This window comes from Cibotium barometz, chromosome 39, assembly GCF_041138505.1.
Source record: "Cibotium barometz isolate CiBa-2024 chromosome 39, ASM4113850v1, whole genome shotgun sequence".
NCBI classification, from domain to species: domain Eukaryota; kingdom Viridiplantae; phylum Streptophyta; class Polypodiopsida; order Cyatheales; family Cibotiaceae; genus Cibotium; species Cibotium barometz.
In genome coordinates this window covers 39,848,400-39,863,003 of record NC_141084.1, presented here as the reverse complement: position 1 = coordinate 39,863,003, position 14,604 = coordinate 39,848,400, and the positions used below count along the sequence as shown (strand labels likewise).

General features: G+C 43.3%; 1 protein-coding gene across 1 annotated transcript; it reads right to left on the bottom strand.

Moving 5' to 3' along the window:
* Positions 1 to 9,189: 9,189 nt before the first annotated feature.
* LOC147616086 (cytokinin riboside 5'-monophosphate phosphoribohydrolase LOG1-like) lies at positions 9,190 to 13,083 on the bottom strand. The gene is made up of 7 exons (XM_086778721.1): positions 12,556 to 13,083; positions 11,106 to 11,203; positions 10,902 to 10,932; positions 10,392 to 10,491; positions 10,227 to 10,297; positions 9,933 to 10,076; positions 9,190 to 9,542 (listed from the first exon to the last, which is right to left on the bottom strand). The coding sequence occupies exons 1-7, from the start codon at positions 12,661 to 12,663 to the stop codon at positions 9,453 to 9,455; spliced, it is 642 nt and encodes a 213-aa protein (XP_086634847.1). The 5' UTR covers positions 12,664 to 13,083; the 3' UTR covers positions 9,190 to 9,452.
* Positions 13,084 to 14,604: the final 1,521 nt, after the last annotated feature.

The window sequence follows — 14,604 nt, the reverse complement described above, 5'->3', positions numbered from 1 at the left end:
AAACGTGCCCTGAGAGGCGTCATCAGCTCTGGCAGGATGCTGATGAGCAGTTCAGAGATGCGGGCCACGTAGTCGAGCGGTGCTCCCAACATTTGTGTGGGAGTGGAGCATCATCGTATACCAAACATGATGCTCGGATTGTCAGGAGATTTTTTTGGCATGTGGATGGTGGCATGATTGGCCGTAGAGCCTCCCATGATTGTGACAGAGTACCTGGCACCTTGGGCTTACATTCCATCAGGAGCACGTGCATGGTGGCCTCCCCACGATTTACACGACGGTTTGCATGCTTCTGTGGAGCATGTATGGATGGCGATTGGTCACATTGTGCCTCGAGAGGATGGGCAGATAAATGGATACAGACATTCCTCTCCCTCGAGCATCCTTCACATCTAGTGTTGTCTGATGAGCACACAGGTCCTGCGTTCATTTGTCAGTTATGATGACCTGACAGATTTGCTACAGGAGGGTGCTATATTTGCTGTTATTGCCGGTGAGGGAAATAGCGAGGGAGTAGACTACTATCTGATGAGTTGCACTAGGCCAAAGTGCATCCTTGACCAGGATACAGTGGATGATAATGGGTTTTCTTTTGACGCCCATAGCATGATTGTGGCAGGCCGGTTCTGCCAGCAGATTCGACTTCATCGGGGGAGTCTTGAGTTCCAACAGTGGAAGTGGGAGTTGGCATTTTAGTTCTCTCATCTAGTGGTTGTACCAGGCTCACTCTTGATCGAGTACAGAGCCCCGAAAACACAGTTCTCACCCTCATTTTCAGCTTCGAGTGGATGACCATGAGAGCATTCTAGAGCAGTTGAGAGCTAGAGAGGGTGTTGCTGACTAGATCTCTATCTTGAGGCCGTGGTTGGATAATAAAGGCAAGTAGGGCACTATCACGTCTGAGGATCTGCGGAACTCTCGAACATGCAGCATCAACTGCTCTGCCCTATGCTGTGCAATCCGCTCCATAATCATGTGATGCTACACCTCAGCTCTATAACTCTCTACCTCAGTCCGAGCCTACGCAAAAAAGTAAGCATGAAAATAATTGATTAGTCTCTCTCATCAGGTATTACTTAAAGAAATTTATAACTTAGGACCTTAATTATAACCCTTTTACGTGCAAGAGAAACCTACCTGCTGGATGTCAGACTCTCACATGCCGTGCCTCTGTAGTAGTAGCTGCCTCTGCCCGTCTGTAATGCAACTATAAGACGGTCAATCTCCACTCTCGCTTCTACCAACTCCTGAGGAGTGAGTCTCTCAGTGGTAGGTGTGGGACCCTACGTGACACAATCAACCGTCGCTCATGTAAAAATATAGAAAAGTACATATAAACATGTAAATAAATGACTAAAAAAACTTAAGTAATAAATATATAAATACCTCAATATCTGTCGTCGGGTATCGATCGTGAGAACAAGCGCACCACGTGCTGGATGCTCTCCGTGGTACTCCGTACGTCGATGCCAACTTGGGTGCCAAGAGCCTCGACTGTCGAGATAGGCACAAATGAAGGATCTGTAGGAGCTACACGAAGGGCTGGTGGAGGCCGCCTACCCTAGTCCTAGAGACGGCCTCAGCCAGCACCACCACCCGGCCGATGGCTAGTGTAATCCACCTCCTCCCCTAAGACAAACTCTGCATATAATTGCTTTGCGAAGTATATGGGAATCTGGCGATTGTCCGGCATCCTCCTATATGTGGCAACATATCAACTATAGATATGTGCCGCCATACAAGGATGCAAACACCGCGAAATAATAAGGGGCTTGCCCGCCCCAGGCCTCATCCCACAACTATCCCGCCCCAGGCCTCATCCCACAACTATCGAGGAAAAGTTCTAAGTAGGCTCCATCCCTAATCAAACCAAGATCACAGACCTGATGATATGTCAGGCCATGTGACATAGGAGCAGTGCGATGGTGGGCTATCCACTCATCTATATAAACAATATCGTGAAGGCTACGAAGGGACGAAAACATCGCCTCCAAGTCTGCCATGATATGTAATGTAGACGGTGTGTCTCTAGCACTCCTACGGATAGCCGCTAACTCGCAGTCTATCTCCACGATGAGGTCCACAATAGACAAGCGGCCCTCCTCGTGGCCCTCCTCGTGTGATTCCATGCTAAAACCTAAGCCTAACACAAAGGTCCAATGTGAAGGGTCCAATGCTTAGTGCTAAGTAGCACTAATGAAGCTATAAAACAATGATAATGGGCCCACTAATGCTAATCCAAATCAAGAGAGTAAGGAGAGTGAAAATGACTTCTGACAATGAGGCAAAAAAAAAGTTTTTCAGTTTTATAACCTCGAACGAGGTTCGGTAGCATCATGCACTTTAGGGTTTGCAAGATGTACGCTCTGGATTTTAGGGTTAGTGAGACAAACGGCCAAGATACACACCTAATTTTAGGGTTGGTGAAGGATCGACGACTGAGATTTGAAATTAGTATCTCGTTCGAGGTACATGGACGGCTTGGATTTTAAGTCATTACCACGACCGAGGTATGTTTGACGGTCGAGATATATTAAATACCTCGGTCGAGATATATCTCGACCGGTTTGACGGTCGAGATATATTAAATACCTCGATCGTCGAGATATTTAAACGGTTGGGATCGCATCTTCCAATGTGCGTGAATGGACGCGGTGGAGATTGCATCTCTATACCTCGAAGGAGATATGTGGACGATGAAGATTGCATCTCTTTACCTCGAACGAGGTATTTCAATGGTCAAGATTTTATTTCAATATCTCGTTCGAGATATGTGGACGTGGAGATTGTATCTCTATACCTCAAACGAGGTATTTCAATGAATGGTTGAGATTTTATTTCAATATCTCATTCGAGATACATGGACGATGGAGATGGGCTAGTCAAATATGCCTAGGGGGATACAGCGTGGCATTGATGTGGATCCGAGTGGCATGAATATCTCGATTGAGATAGTGTGGTGGTGGTGACCTGTATTGGTGACATGGATGATGATTGGAAACCCAAACCTGCTCTAGCGTGGCATTAGTTGGTATCTCGTTCGAGATATGTTGCGCGATATCACGATCGAGGTACTCCGCCCAAGATGCATGGATGTCCCAATTTTAGAGAGAGTGAACGAAAGTGAGTACCCTCATCTTGCAACCGCCCATATTTTTCTACGATTATTAATTTATCAAAAATATGATAAAATATATACCTGTAACAATTATGGAGCGTTGGTGATGGCAAAGCCAGTGGTTTCTTGGGGTTGGCTGGCAAGGCCTAAGGTAGAGCTCGAGCTAAGGTAGCTCTTTGATAATAGCAGTTGGAGACTTCATGATTTCCCCATTTTATGCAATATGTATAGTAGAGGCTAGGACGGGGTCTCAGATGTGGACACTCCGTACACCCCAGTATGGTTAGCTCGACAGACCAAGCACCATACAAGATCCCTCTTAGGATAAAGATGATGTTGACCTCCCCAATCCCGACCTTGGTCGGCTCTCCGTTTTGTTGGGTCATTTGCTGCATTAGTGCAGTGGTGGCCAATTGCTCTACATGTTGTCTTGATGTGGACTCCTTGCCTTTCCCCTCTGACTTAGTGCTAGTAGTCTTAAAAGAAGCTTCTGATGTGCCCTCATGAAGTTCTCGGGAACATGTTCCCTTAAAGTTGTCCTCAAAATCCATAGCACTCCTAGCTCAAAGGAGGTATAGCCCAAGGCATACAATGAGTTGTGTAAGGGCAGGTCATCAAGACCCTCTAGAAATCCATAGCACTCCTGGCTCAAAGGAGGTATAGCCCAAGGCATACAATGAGTTGTGTAAGGGCAGGTCATCAAGACCCTCTAGAAATCTCCCTATTAATCTTTTGTCCAGAGAACTTGTCTCTAGCACTACAACGTGAGTGAAGATATCTGACTTTATTGATGCAATCTCTGATGGTTTCTTCTTCCTTGTGTTTGACATTATGCATATGCTCCACCGAGCTCCACGGAGCTCCACCTGGTGACTTGGCAAGAATATCCTACCTTGAAGGCCTCTTTCAAAGCTTCAAAGGTGGCCTTGTCCTCAGCTTTCAAGAACCTTAACCATTGGCCTACTTTGCCATCAAGGGTGAGGCCGAAGGCACTCACCTTGACTTGATCTTCTACATGGCCAAAGGCTTCGTAAATCTAATTAAACATCTCCAGGTGTGGGATAGGATTTCCAGTCCCATCAAACTTAGTGATAAGCTTCGAGATGTTAGAGGGTTTTTTCCGCTCTAATCTTGGTGCAGGTGCAAGTTGTATCGGTGCTAGGGGTGTGATGCCTGCAACCACTCCTCTCTCTATTTCCATGGCTAATCTCAATTTTGGTGTCAACCCTGCCATGGCTAGAGCGGGTGTAGTTTGAGGAAGGGTTGGTGGAGGAACGGGGCTAGGAGAACAATATACCATTAGAGGCCCTTGTTTGATAGGTGGGTTAGCATGTGCCCCTTGTGGTCCCATGTGGTACCCAGGGTAGACTCCTTGTGGTGGGTACTGCTGATATACAGGTAGACTGGGTTGATGTGAAGGGCCTAGGTAGACCCTTTTCCTTTGGTGAGACATTTCTGGTCCTTGGGATAATGGACCTAGCCCTAGGTTTTGTACAGGTCGTTGGGCCCTATAAGAATCAACCACACCTAAGACAAGCGCGGCTCTCCAGACTGGGTTTGTTGGCTTTCACTTTGCCCTATCACTTTGCCCTACTTCTGCTCTAGGATGTAGAGAGACGGAGTGGGCTCGCTTCTTGTGGTTGGTCCATACCTCTCGCCCTGGGTTTCGGTTCTTCCGACTATGTATTTCCCTTGATAGCCTCGAAGCAAGGCTTCTCTGCGAATGTCTGGGAGCGATAGGAGCTTGCTCTTGGAGAGATGTATGTAAATGGAACACGTGTTCCCTCACAGAGAAAGATGGAATGGACATTCACTTGGGTTGCGACAGCCGTTCGCTCAAGTATGGAAAGGAACGGGCGTTCACTTCGTAAATTAGGTGGCAGAGGGAATGGCAAGGGCATGGCACGTTCGGAACGGCCATGGCACTTTTGGAACAGTCGTGGCACTATCAAATTTGGGAATTTTTTCAATTTGTCTGAGAATTTAAGGTTGCAAGTCTGACAACCACCCAGTATATTCTCTCACAATTCAGTTACACCCACTTGATTGAATGCAGTTAAATGCACTTAATGCTTAATTAATGTAATTATTCCAATTTTAATGCAACTACCACATTTAGCCAGAAAATCTTATTGGATTTGATCAACTAAGGAAGGGCACGGACGTGGTAGATGTGCCATGGCCGTGGCTTGTAATGCGAACGAACGTTCACTTCTCAGAACAGCTAGCAAAATGCAGTTTCGCCTAGTTTTTTTCTCAAATTCTTGCTAATTTAGGTGTTTTCCCATTGATTTTTTATGTTTTTGATTCAATAGAGAGCTAGAGCTAGTCTCTAGCTATCTATTGGTGCCTGCAATGCATAATTAAAACTTACTAATTAAGATTAATTATAGATTAAACTAAGATGAAAACTTGAAGAAAAAAGAACAGAAAATCAAGGTTTTGCATGAAAACAGGGGCAATGCGAGAGCACTTACTTGCTCCTCCCTCGCTCGATGAAGATTTCAATGCTCCGATGCTCGATTAACCTTTAATGCTCCGAGTAATCACCATCAAAAACAAAAACAAACAAAAAAATCAAACAACCAACTGCTGGTGGATTTGCACTCCAACCGGGCTAATCAAAGACACTAGAAAATGAATAAAATGGAGGACCTTAAGCCAAATGCATTCCTCGACAGTCGTGCCAAAGATGTTTAGGATAACATGCTACCTTGCACACAAGAAGGAAAGAGAACAGAAGAGAGATACATGCAAGGGTCAAATCCGGAGAGTTGCACTTGGCCAACCCTAAGAGGGTTACTCGATGTGAAGCTGCTAGGGGCTCATTCCACCTCTTCTTGTGTCACCCAAGAAGAGATCCAATGGCTAGGTAGAGACTCAACCTTCACCTCATGCAACTAGCATGCAAAAGGGACTTGGTAGATAGTAAGGAGAGGGTAGAGAAGAAGAGAAATGAGAGCATTACCATCCCTACTTACATACACCGACAATCAAACATGCAAGCAAGAACACAAGCTCAAATGTGTGTGTGTGTGTGTGTGTGTGTGTGTGTGTGTGAGAGAGAGAGAGAGAGAGAGAGAGAGAAGGCAAGCTCAAATGAGACAAATGGGATTGTCCCTTCTCATATTTCATAAAATGACATATACAAGAGCTCATAATTACAATGGTCGGCCGCCCATTTACAATTGGGGGCCAGAACTAGTCTTCCTAGTCTCTCTAGCTCTATGTACAACTATTCCTCAAGCCGTAAGCTCGGTCATCCCATGTCTCTTATACAATCAGCGCATTGCACGGTTACAAAAGATAGATTACAAAGAGTGTAGCCATGCAAAAGGTAATGTTAACCAAAGTGGTTAACATTATTCTTACATCCAACTAAGCTAAAGGGGAGGGGGGCTAAATTTATGATCATCAATCCTAAACAGATAATTTCATGTGGCCCTCGTACATCCATCCCACATCATCAATGCCATCACCTTCTTCCAGTTAAGACAAAGAAACTTACAAAAGGGGGAGCTCTGAATTCTCAATGGGGCATGAGAGAACAACTTGGCTTTCCAATCTAATGCAATCCACCTTCCTTTGCATTGCACATGGATTCCTCAATCACCTCTCTTACCATTCTAGACCAAATTTTCTCCTGCAAAAGCACTGAGGTAATTATGCTAGTTATCACCCTGGCTTTGGCAAGAGTGGGCACGTGCAGAATTCCAAGTTCTCTCAAGCTTTTAGGCAAGCTAACTTTCTCCAAAGCCAACCAAGCTATATATTTCATGTTATCCTGCTATTTTTCCAAATAAACATCCTAACTGAAGCCATGATCCTCTTCCAGTGACATTTTCTGAGATATACCACTGGACACAAAAACACGATACATGCATTCAAAACTCAATTGACAATGGCCACCTTGTATCATCAATCCCATCACCTCCTTCCAGTTAAGACAAAGAAACTTACAAAAGGGGGAGCTCTAATTCTCAATGGAGCATGAGAGAACAACTTGTCTTTCCAGCTGCCACCCTTGGCTTTGGCATAAGTGGGCACGTGCAAAATTCCAAGTCATCCCAAGCTTTTAGGCAAGCTAACTTTCTCCCAAACCAACCAGGCTAGATATTTCATGCCATCCCTGTTGTTTTTCCACCTAACTGGAGCCATGATCCTCTTCCATTGACATTTTATGAAATCAACCACTAGACATAAAAACATGATATATGCATTCAAAACTGAATTGACAATGGCCACCCTGCCATGAAAAGACACACTAACTATTTCTTCATCTTATGCAAAAACCTCTCAATTACCCAATCAGCTCTATCTTTACTGGTCACCCCCACTACAAAAGGAATTCCCAAATGCCTATTAATCTGTCCCTTCCTTATCACCTCACACCTCCATGTTTCCATGTCAAAATCATCATCTTCAATCACGCTAATAATTCTGGATTTATGAACGTTGCATCTAGATCCAGAAGCATTAGCAAATAATTGAACTATCTGCAAAGCATGTCTTACATTATCATTATCAGGCTTCAAAAGAAAAGTAATAAGTCATCTACAAAACATTGTACGACAAGATGCTCTCCATTTTGCATTCTCAAGCTTGTCACCAACTCTTTCCCACATGCACCTTCTAGAGCCACTATCAAAGGCTGTGATGCAATGGCAAATAACAAGGGAGCCATATCCTATAGATCTATTGATCTCAAACCCCCCCACTAGTCTTCCATGCAACAGCAACTTAGAGGGAGTCCCTAAAGAACAGTGAGAATGTAGATGCTTGTGGCCATTCTACTTCAACTTCTCTATAATTCTAGTCACAAAGGACCAGTGAACCCTGTCACATAGCTTTCCCCATATCCAATTGGAGGATTACACAATTCTACCTAGTCCTCTAAGCCACTTCTTTACCCATCAAGGCAGCAAATATGTTATCATAGATGGACATCCCTTTAATATAACCATATTGCCTGCTGGAGATTACCTCTTGTTGCAAAACAAGGCTAATCCTAAGGGCAATGGCCTTGGCCAAGATCTCATATACCATAGTGAGTAAAGGGATAGGTCTCCAATGATTAAACCTGTGAGACAAGCTTCTCTTGCTTAGGAATTAATTCCACAATCCCTTCTTGTAGCAAATGCCTCCTTACATGTGACCCATACCAGATCTTTTAAGGATCTCCAAAATGCAATGAAGAACTCCACAGTCAAACCATCCCACCGAAGAAATTTCTCTTTCCTAAATTTCTGTAGGGCAATCCAACATTCGTCCACCTCCACCTCTCCAACCACCTAGCTCTATCAATATCCACCCCCTTATTGATCATGTTAAACAAACTCCCCTATGTAGGACTAACAGGCCCATATCACCTAGTGACTATAAGGCCTGGGGAGAGCTATTGAGAAGCAATACTTGTTCCACAACACACAATAATACAAACATTTCAACTTTATTGTAGTGTTGGAGGGGGGCCAAAAATACCTTGGAAAAAGAGCATCCCTTAAGAAGACAGGTTTGCTTTATCATGGAGTTTGGCTCAACTTTTGGAAAAATCTCCCTCATTTTAAAAGAAAAAGGAAAAGTGAAGATCTCCAATTTTCCAAAAAATAGTAGTAATAGGATAAAAGTACGAAGAGAAAATGCTTATTCATTTATACAGAACACTGCCTTTTTGGCACGAAGCAAAATAGGAAAAGAGAAAATAAGACTGCTGAATGGCCCCAGCCATTACCATCGCACGAGGCCACCGCCCACTAGCGAAGCCAAGCGACATGCAGGCTGTCACGGCGGACAACAAAGGTGTGTGAAAGAACAGTATGCGGGCGCCTACTTTTTCTCCCTGCGCATTATTGGAAATTGTCACAGCAGGTTGAAATAACAAGCACTTCTTTCTGCGAGGTGGACCCATTGAAAAAAATATATACAAAAAGCAAAATGACAGCTTGTAAAACCGGTGCAGGTGTAGGCGCCCACTCTCAAGACTCTACCTACCTAGAGAGACAAAGAGAAAGAGAAAGAGAGAGAGAGAGAGAGAGAGAGAGGAGCTTGGAGGAACAGCAGCTGCAGCAGGATTTATTTATTTTTTTGAAAATTGACGAAACTCGATTTTATTGCCGTTCTTTTAAATTTCAAATTCAATTTTATTCTCTCTCTCGCTACAGAAAATAAGAGGGCAGGGACCATGGCTACCACACCTCTTGTGCGATACAAGAATATACTCTCTGCTCATCTCAAAACCAAAGAAATTGTGAGATGTGCCGGGGTGCGCAAATTGTTCGTAGCTTTCTGCTTTCTGCTTTTTTGCTTTTCCTGCTTCTTGAAGTCATTGGGGTCCTCATCGTAGGTTGATGCCTGTGGAGTATCCAAGCTTTTCCAGCTCCCAACTTTGTCTGGGGGCAACCTTATCATGCACTGGCTCAAATTCCTGTAATCAGTAAAAGGACAAAGTTTCAGAATTAGAGATAAACCCAATGCAAAAAGCAAAACTGGACTTCTTATGAATTTTATGTATGTCTCAAACCCAATTGCCTAAGCTCTACCCTTTGGGTGGCAGTGCTGACAGAATTGTAGATGCTTCGTTTGATCCCTCAGATGATGCCCTCACACAACACTTACCTCGGTACACAAGAACCTGCACCCAAAACCCCTCCAATACTACTCACCCAACACTTTGCTGGCCCATATCTTCAGGTGGTGGTGAGCACACGGCATATTTGACATTAAAGCAGGCAATATTTAGCTACAGACCTGTCAAGTATGGCATCTCCCCAAGCCCTAAAAATCTAGCTGGATTTACATGTAGACCTGCCCCTACCTCCATTTTGCGAATGACTTCTCGTGCACTTGGGGCTGAGACAACAATATGTCGAGCTGCAGGTTTAATGAATCCTTCTTCCACCCCTTTATCAAACAAGGCAAGCAACGCATTGTAATACCCATCTACGTTCAAAAGCCCGACCTGCGAAAACCGTCCACCCATCAGACCATCTCGTGATAAAGACTTGCATCGACATTGTGGAGCTGTGTGATGATCTAATATGACCAGCTACAAACTGCAATATGGCACAAAGATCCATAATGACCAGCTATACAGGTCACTGCAACACACCGGCTTATCATGTATCCCAAGCTGAGACCACGTTGTCATTTCGAGCAGCTCTTCTAGCGTTCCGTAGCCACCTGTCCACACATACAAAGATTTGAGAAAAAATGCTTCTAAAACCTCAGGGGGAATTCCCAAACAGCATTCTACTACACATGAAACCGAAAGCACCTGGTAGAGCTATAAAGGCATCAGCTTGGCGTGCCATCTCTGCCTTTCGTTGGTGCATATCTGTGACAACCCTTAACTCGCCCACTGTTTCACCAGAAATCTGTTAACCACAGACACATGCGTGTATCTTAAAAATGGCCACAGCTGAACCTTGCATGTAAAGTTCTTTATGGCTCAGAGACTAAAACATAAGCTTGGTAAGAACATCCAAATCCAGAACAAATGCCTGAGACTCCCTGAACCAAGAGCCCGGTCTATGACATACATATTACAATGCACATGGGCTGAGCATTATAGGCATTATATTTATGCCATCCTACCTGCATGTAGCTTGCCTGCTGTGTGGACAATGAAGGCCAGCACATGGCATATCCTCCTGGCGAGGTTGAAACTTTGGGAGAGGAAGGTTTTAGAGTAAGAGAGCACTAAATAATAAGACTTGACTGTTTTAGAACATTACATGTTTGCTCTTAGTGCGGAAATGTAGAGATTTAATAGCTTGAGTTGTACCTCACAAGGCATAAGAGCCTTCGGAATTACCCTGTCATCCACCAAAAACATGTACTCAGAGCTATGACAGCACCAACATTATAATAAATCTTCCACACTGAGAATCAAATAAGTACACAGAAAATGCTCGCCGCTGTACCATCAGCACAGCTATACTGTATTACTAGCACAAGACATTAAGGACGAATGAAGTTCACTTCTTACCCAATTACATGGCATCCACCCTCATGAACTGTTTTAGAGACTAGCCCCATGAGACCAACACTACCGCCCCCATAGATAAGGTTGATTTTTCTCTCCACCTGCATAAACACAATTCCTCCACATTATCCCTGAGCACACTTCCTTGTGTGCCATTAAGTCATTCTCAGACAAGCAATGACACATAACAACCCTGAACGATGGCCGCAAGAGACTGCAAGGAGGTATTTACTTTTGGCTTAAGTGTAGCAATGTGGGCCAGGAAAAATACTCCACTGACAAAGTCTCATGCACATGCAAGTCATGATCTAAGGCTTTGAAAATGTGTCAATATCTGACCAAGTAGACCACCTGACTTGTTTGCACTCAAGACCAGGCATTGCAAAATGGTGGTTATCAGAATGATAACCACCAAAAATGGTGGCTATCAGAAAGGTTAACCACCAAAAATCGGGACCAGGGAGCTCAATGTAAACCCCTAAAATGGGTGTTTTATGCATACTCAAGGCAGCGTACCCAAAGTGCCCTTATATTTGTGTGTATATATATAGGGCCTACAACTGCAACATCAATGCAAGACAAATAATGCAGACAGCGTGAATTTAAACTAAAAATGCAGGGTGTATGCATCCTGTATCAATGCATGCTTTACATAACAATGATAAAGATGACCTAAGCAGGCGTGAATAAATGAATGGATGAAGGACTTAACCAGTGTTTATTTTTGAAGGTTGCAGAGCCTTTCTAGGGACAGTTTGACCTGCTAAAGAAGTATGAGAAAGAGTGGAGTATTGCTAAAGAAGTATGAGAAAGAGTGGAGTATTGCTCTTGAAATGCTATAAAACAAAATTTGCCCTTCACATGGACGGGCGAAAGAAATTGAACCTTGCACATGAAGGGCATGTAGGTATTAATTTGTTGCTTCTTTAGATACACATTACACATTAATTAGTTCTATTTTTTAAGATATTCATTAATAGGTTATTGAGAAAGCTGATGAAGTTTTATAGCACACCCATGATGATCAAGAAAAACAAACTTCATAAACAAAGGGATCATAATAAGCTAATCTGATAATGGATCAATGAATATATTGTTACGATAATGGGTCAATGACTTAACAATTTCATTTCATTGTAAATGTTTTACAGAGGAACTTGAAAGATAACTTTTATGTTGGCCCTCTCTTAAAGGGCAAAGAAAAAAATATGCCCTTCAGACTGAAAGACAAATTTGAAAGAGGCCTTCTGTATTTTTTTAAAAAGGATACCCTACTTGCAAAAATAAACACTGGACTTAACATAGACCGCATTGGTGGATTCAACGCAGAGGACGGGTATTCATTGTCCGACAGATACTCAGAATGCGTGTGTGTGTGTGTGTGTGTGTGAGAGAGTGAGTGAGTGAGTGAGTGAGTGAGAGAGAGAGAGAGAGAGAATGTGTTTTCTTTTACCAGTTCTCTGCCGAGCTCCAGGGCGGCGTCGCTGTACACCCGCTTGCTGCCACTGCTGCTCCCGCAGAAGACACAAATCCTCTTGAATTTGGGCTTCTTAAAATCCATCGCTGCGCGAGCTCACAAATTATGCTTCATGAAAAAAGCCAATGTCCGGGCGGGCTTCATGTAATGAGCAAAAAGAGCGTGCCCGCTACCTCACCTCGCCCAAAACAGTGCGTGTAGGCGACAGTAGGACGGAGCGCTCAGCCTCAATGCATCAAGGGTACATCGCCCACTAGCAATTGCCAAGGGTCACGGGCTTGCAAAAGAGCAAGGAGATGGGAATCTATCACCCAATCAATCAGGATCACAAAGAGCTGAGAGAGGGAATCTGGCTATGGTGGATTCTATTTCGATCCGGACGAGAGAGAAAACGTAAAGGGGGGAGAGAGAGGTGGGGAAAGCTTGACTATGGAACCGAAAGACAGTTGGAGCTGTGGAAAGGAAGGGATGGGTGATGGGTGCCAAGAAGGTGAGAGGGAGAGTGTGGTGTGGTTGCGGACTATGGCGTGATAGTTTAAAAGCAAGCAAAAGTGGGTCTTGTCACTTGCGGAACATGTGATTCTGTTGTTTGCGAATAAAGGAAGGCCCCTCCCGCTACGCCCACCACAGTGCACACAAAAAGGGGGAGCAAGATGAGAGAGAAGATAGGAGTGAAGTTTGAAAACAAAAAAACACACACAGTGGGCACCTCCTTCCTCACCGTCCTAGAGAGCCTCTAGAGAGAGGTAGGATTAATTTTTTTTCCTATTAGATGGGTCAAGATTTAAATCACCCCAATTTTTGCATTTTTCAGCGAAAATTATTGATTTTTCGGAAAATTCATAAACAATATATCGAATACGTGGCCTCTTCGTCGTAGCAGTTTATTTGCCGCCCAACGTGGCTTGGCAACAGCCGTACACGCGTACAGTTGATGAAGGAATCTCACGCTCCTAGCTGGCCCACCTTTATTTGTAGGCGGAAAACTTCGGAGGGAATTCCTTTTTACGGCGGCCGTAAACGACAAAATAATGCTTTTCTAAATGCCTTGCCGTCCGGCCACGTGGCAGACACCTATACGGGTATTCTCATTTTTTATTCTCCCTGACGTGGCAAATTTACCTGTTGACACGTTGACTGAAGCTTAGATTTTCTTCTAATGGAAATGAAAATGAAAATTTGGAAAAGTGGAGCACATGCTTTTCGTAATTTGTAAATTGTAGGCTTGGCTTTATTTAAATCGAGATATTTGAAACAAGAGGTGGACCGTGGAGCCAGGAGCTTCTCCTTTCAGACTTCAATGCTTCTTTACATTCTCTCAATCTGACCCCTCTCATAAAAGCTCTTTACTCGTGTTCCTGTAAAATATCAAAATATCAAATTGATGTATCTACTATTTTATACACTAGAATAACATTATTCTTCTTTTGGAACAAAAATAGTTATATATATAGAATAGCATTATTCTATATGCTCTCTTATCTTGAGAGTAGTCACTACTCATGAGTGCTCAAAAAAACCCTAACCCCTAAACCCTAAACCAGACAGAATTAAGAAGACTTTAAGTAGCCCTTATTTTAAGGAATGATTTTTTATATATTTTAGTTTAAGTTGTCCTTATTTTGATTGGTTGAAAATATGTTTTTTTCAAACAATGCTTTAGAGTTGAGACTTTGAGAAAATTTGAACCCTCCAGGCTCCAAACATAATTAATTAGTGTCCAAATTTGAACCCTCCAAGCTCCAAACATATATATGTATAGACAGGCATGCCTTCAAGTAATTAATTAGTGTCCAACGAACACTAATTAATTAATTGAATTGTAAATTTTAAACCTTAAACCTTAGCATCCTAACATTCTGAATGCTAGAAGATCACGCTGAAGGTTCAACATGTGTCTCTCTACATTCATCTTCGCTATAGCATCTCTTACGTTCGTCTTCGCTTCAACATAACTCTCTCAGACAACGGGTATCGAAGTTTTGTTTTTAATTTTTTAACAGAAGTTTTCTTGATTTTAAACAA

Excerpts from the sequence above, each read along its gene's own strand:
- LOC147616086 (XM_086778721.1), bottom strand. The coding sequence starts at position 12,663 with ATGGATTTTAAGAAGCCCAAATTCAAGAGGATTTGTGTCTTCTGCGGG. Across the intron at positions 10,492-10,901 it reads AGGCTCTTATGCCTTGTGAG|ATTTCTGGTGAAACAGTGGG; the intron begins GTACAACTCAAG and ends TGTGGTTAACAG. Across the intron at positions 10,298-10,391 it reads TGCCTTTATAGCTCTACCAG|GTGGCTACGGAACGCTAGAA; the intron begins GTGCTTTCGGTT and ends ATGTGTGGACAG.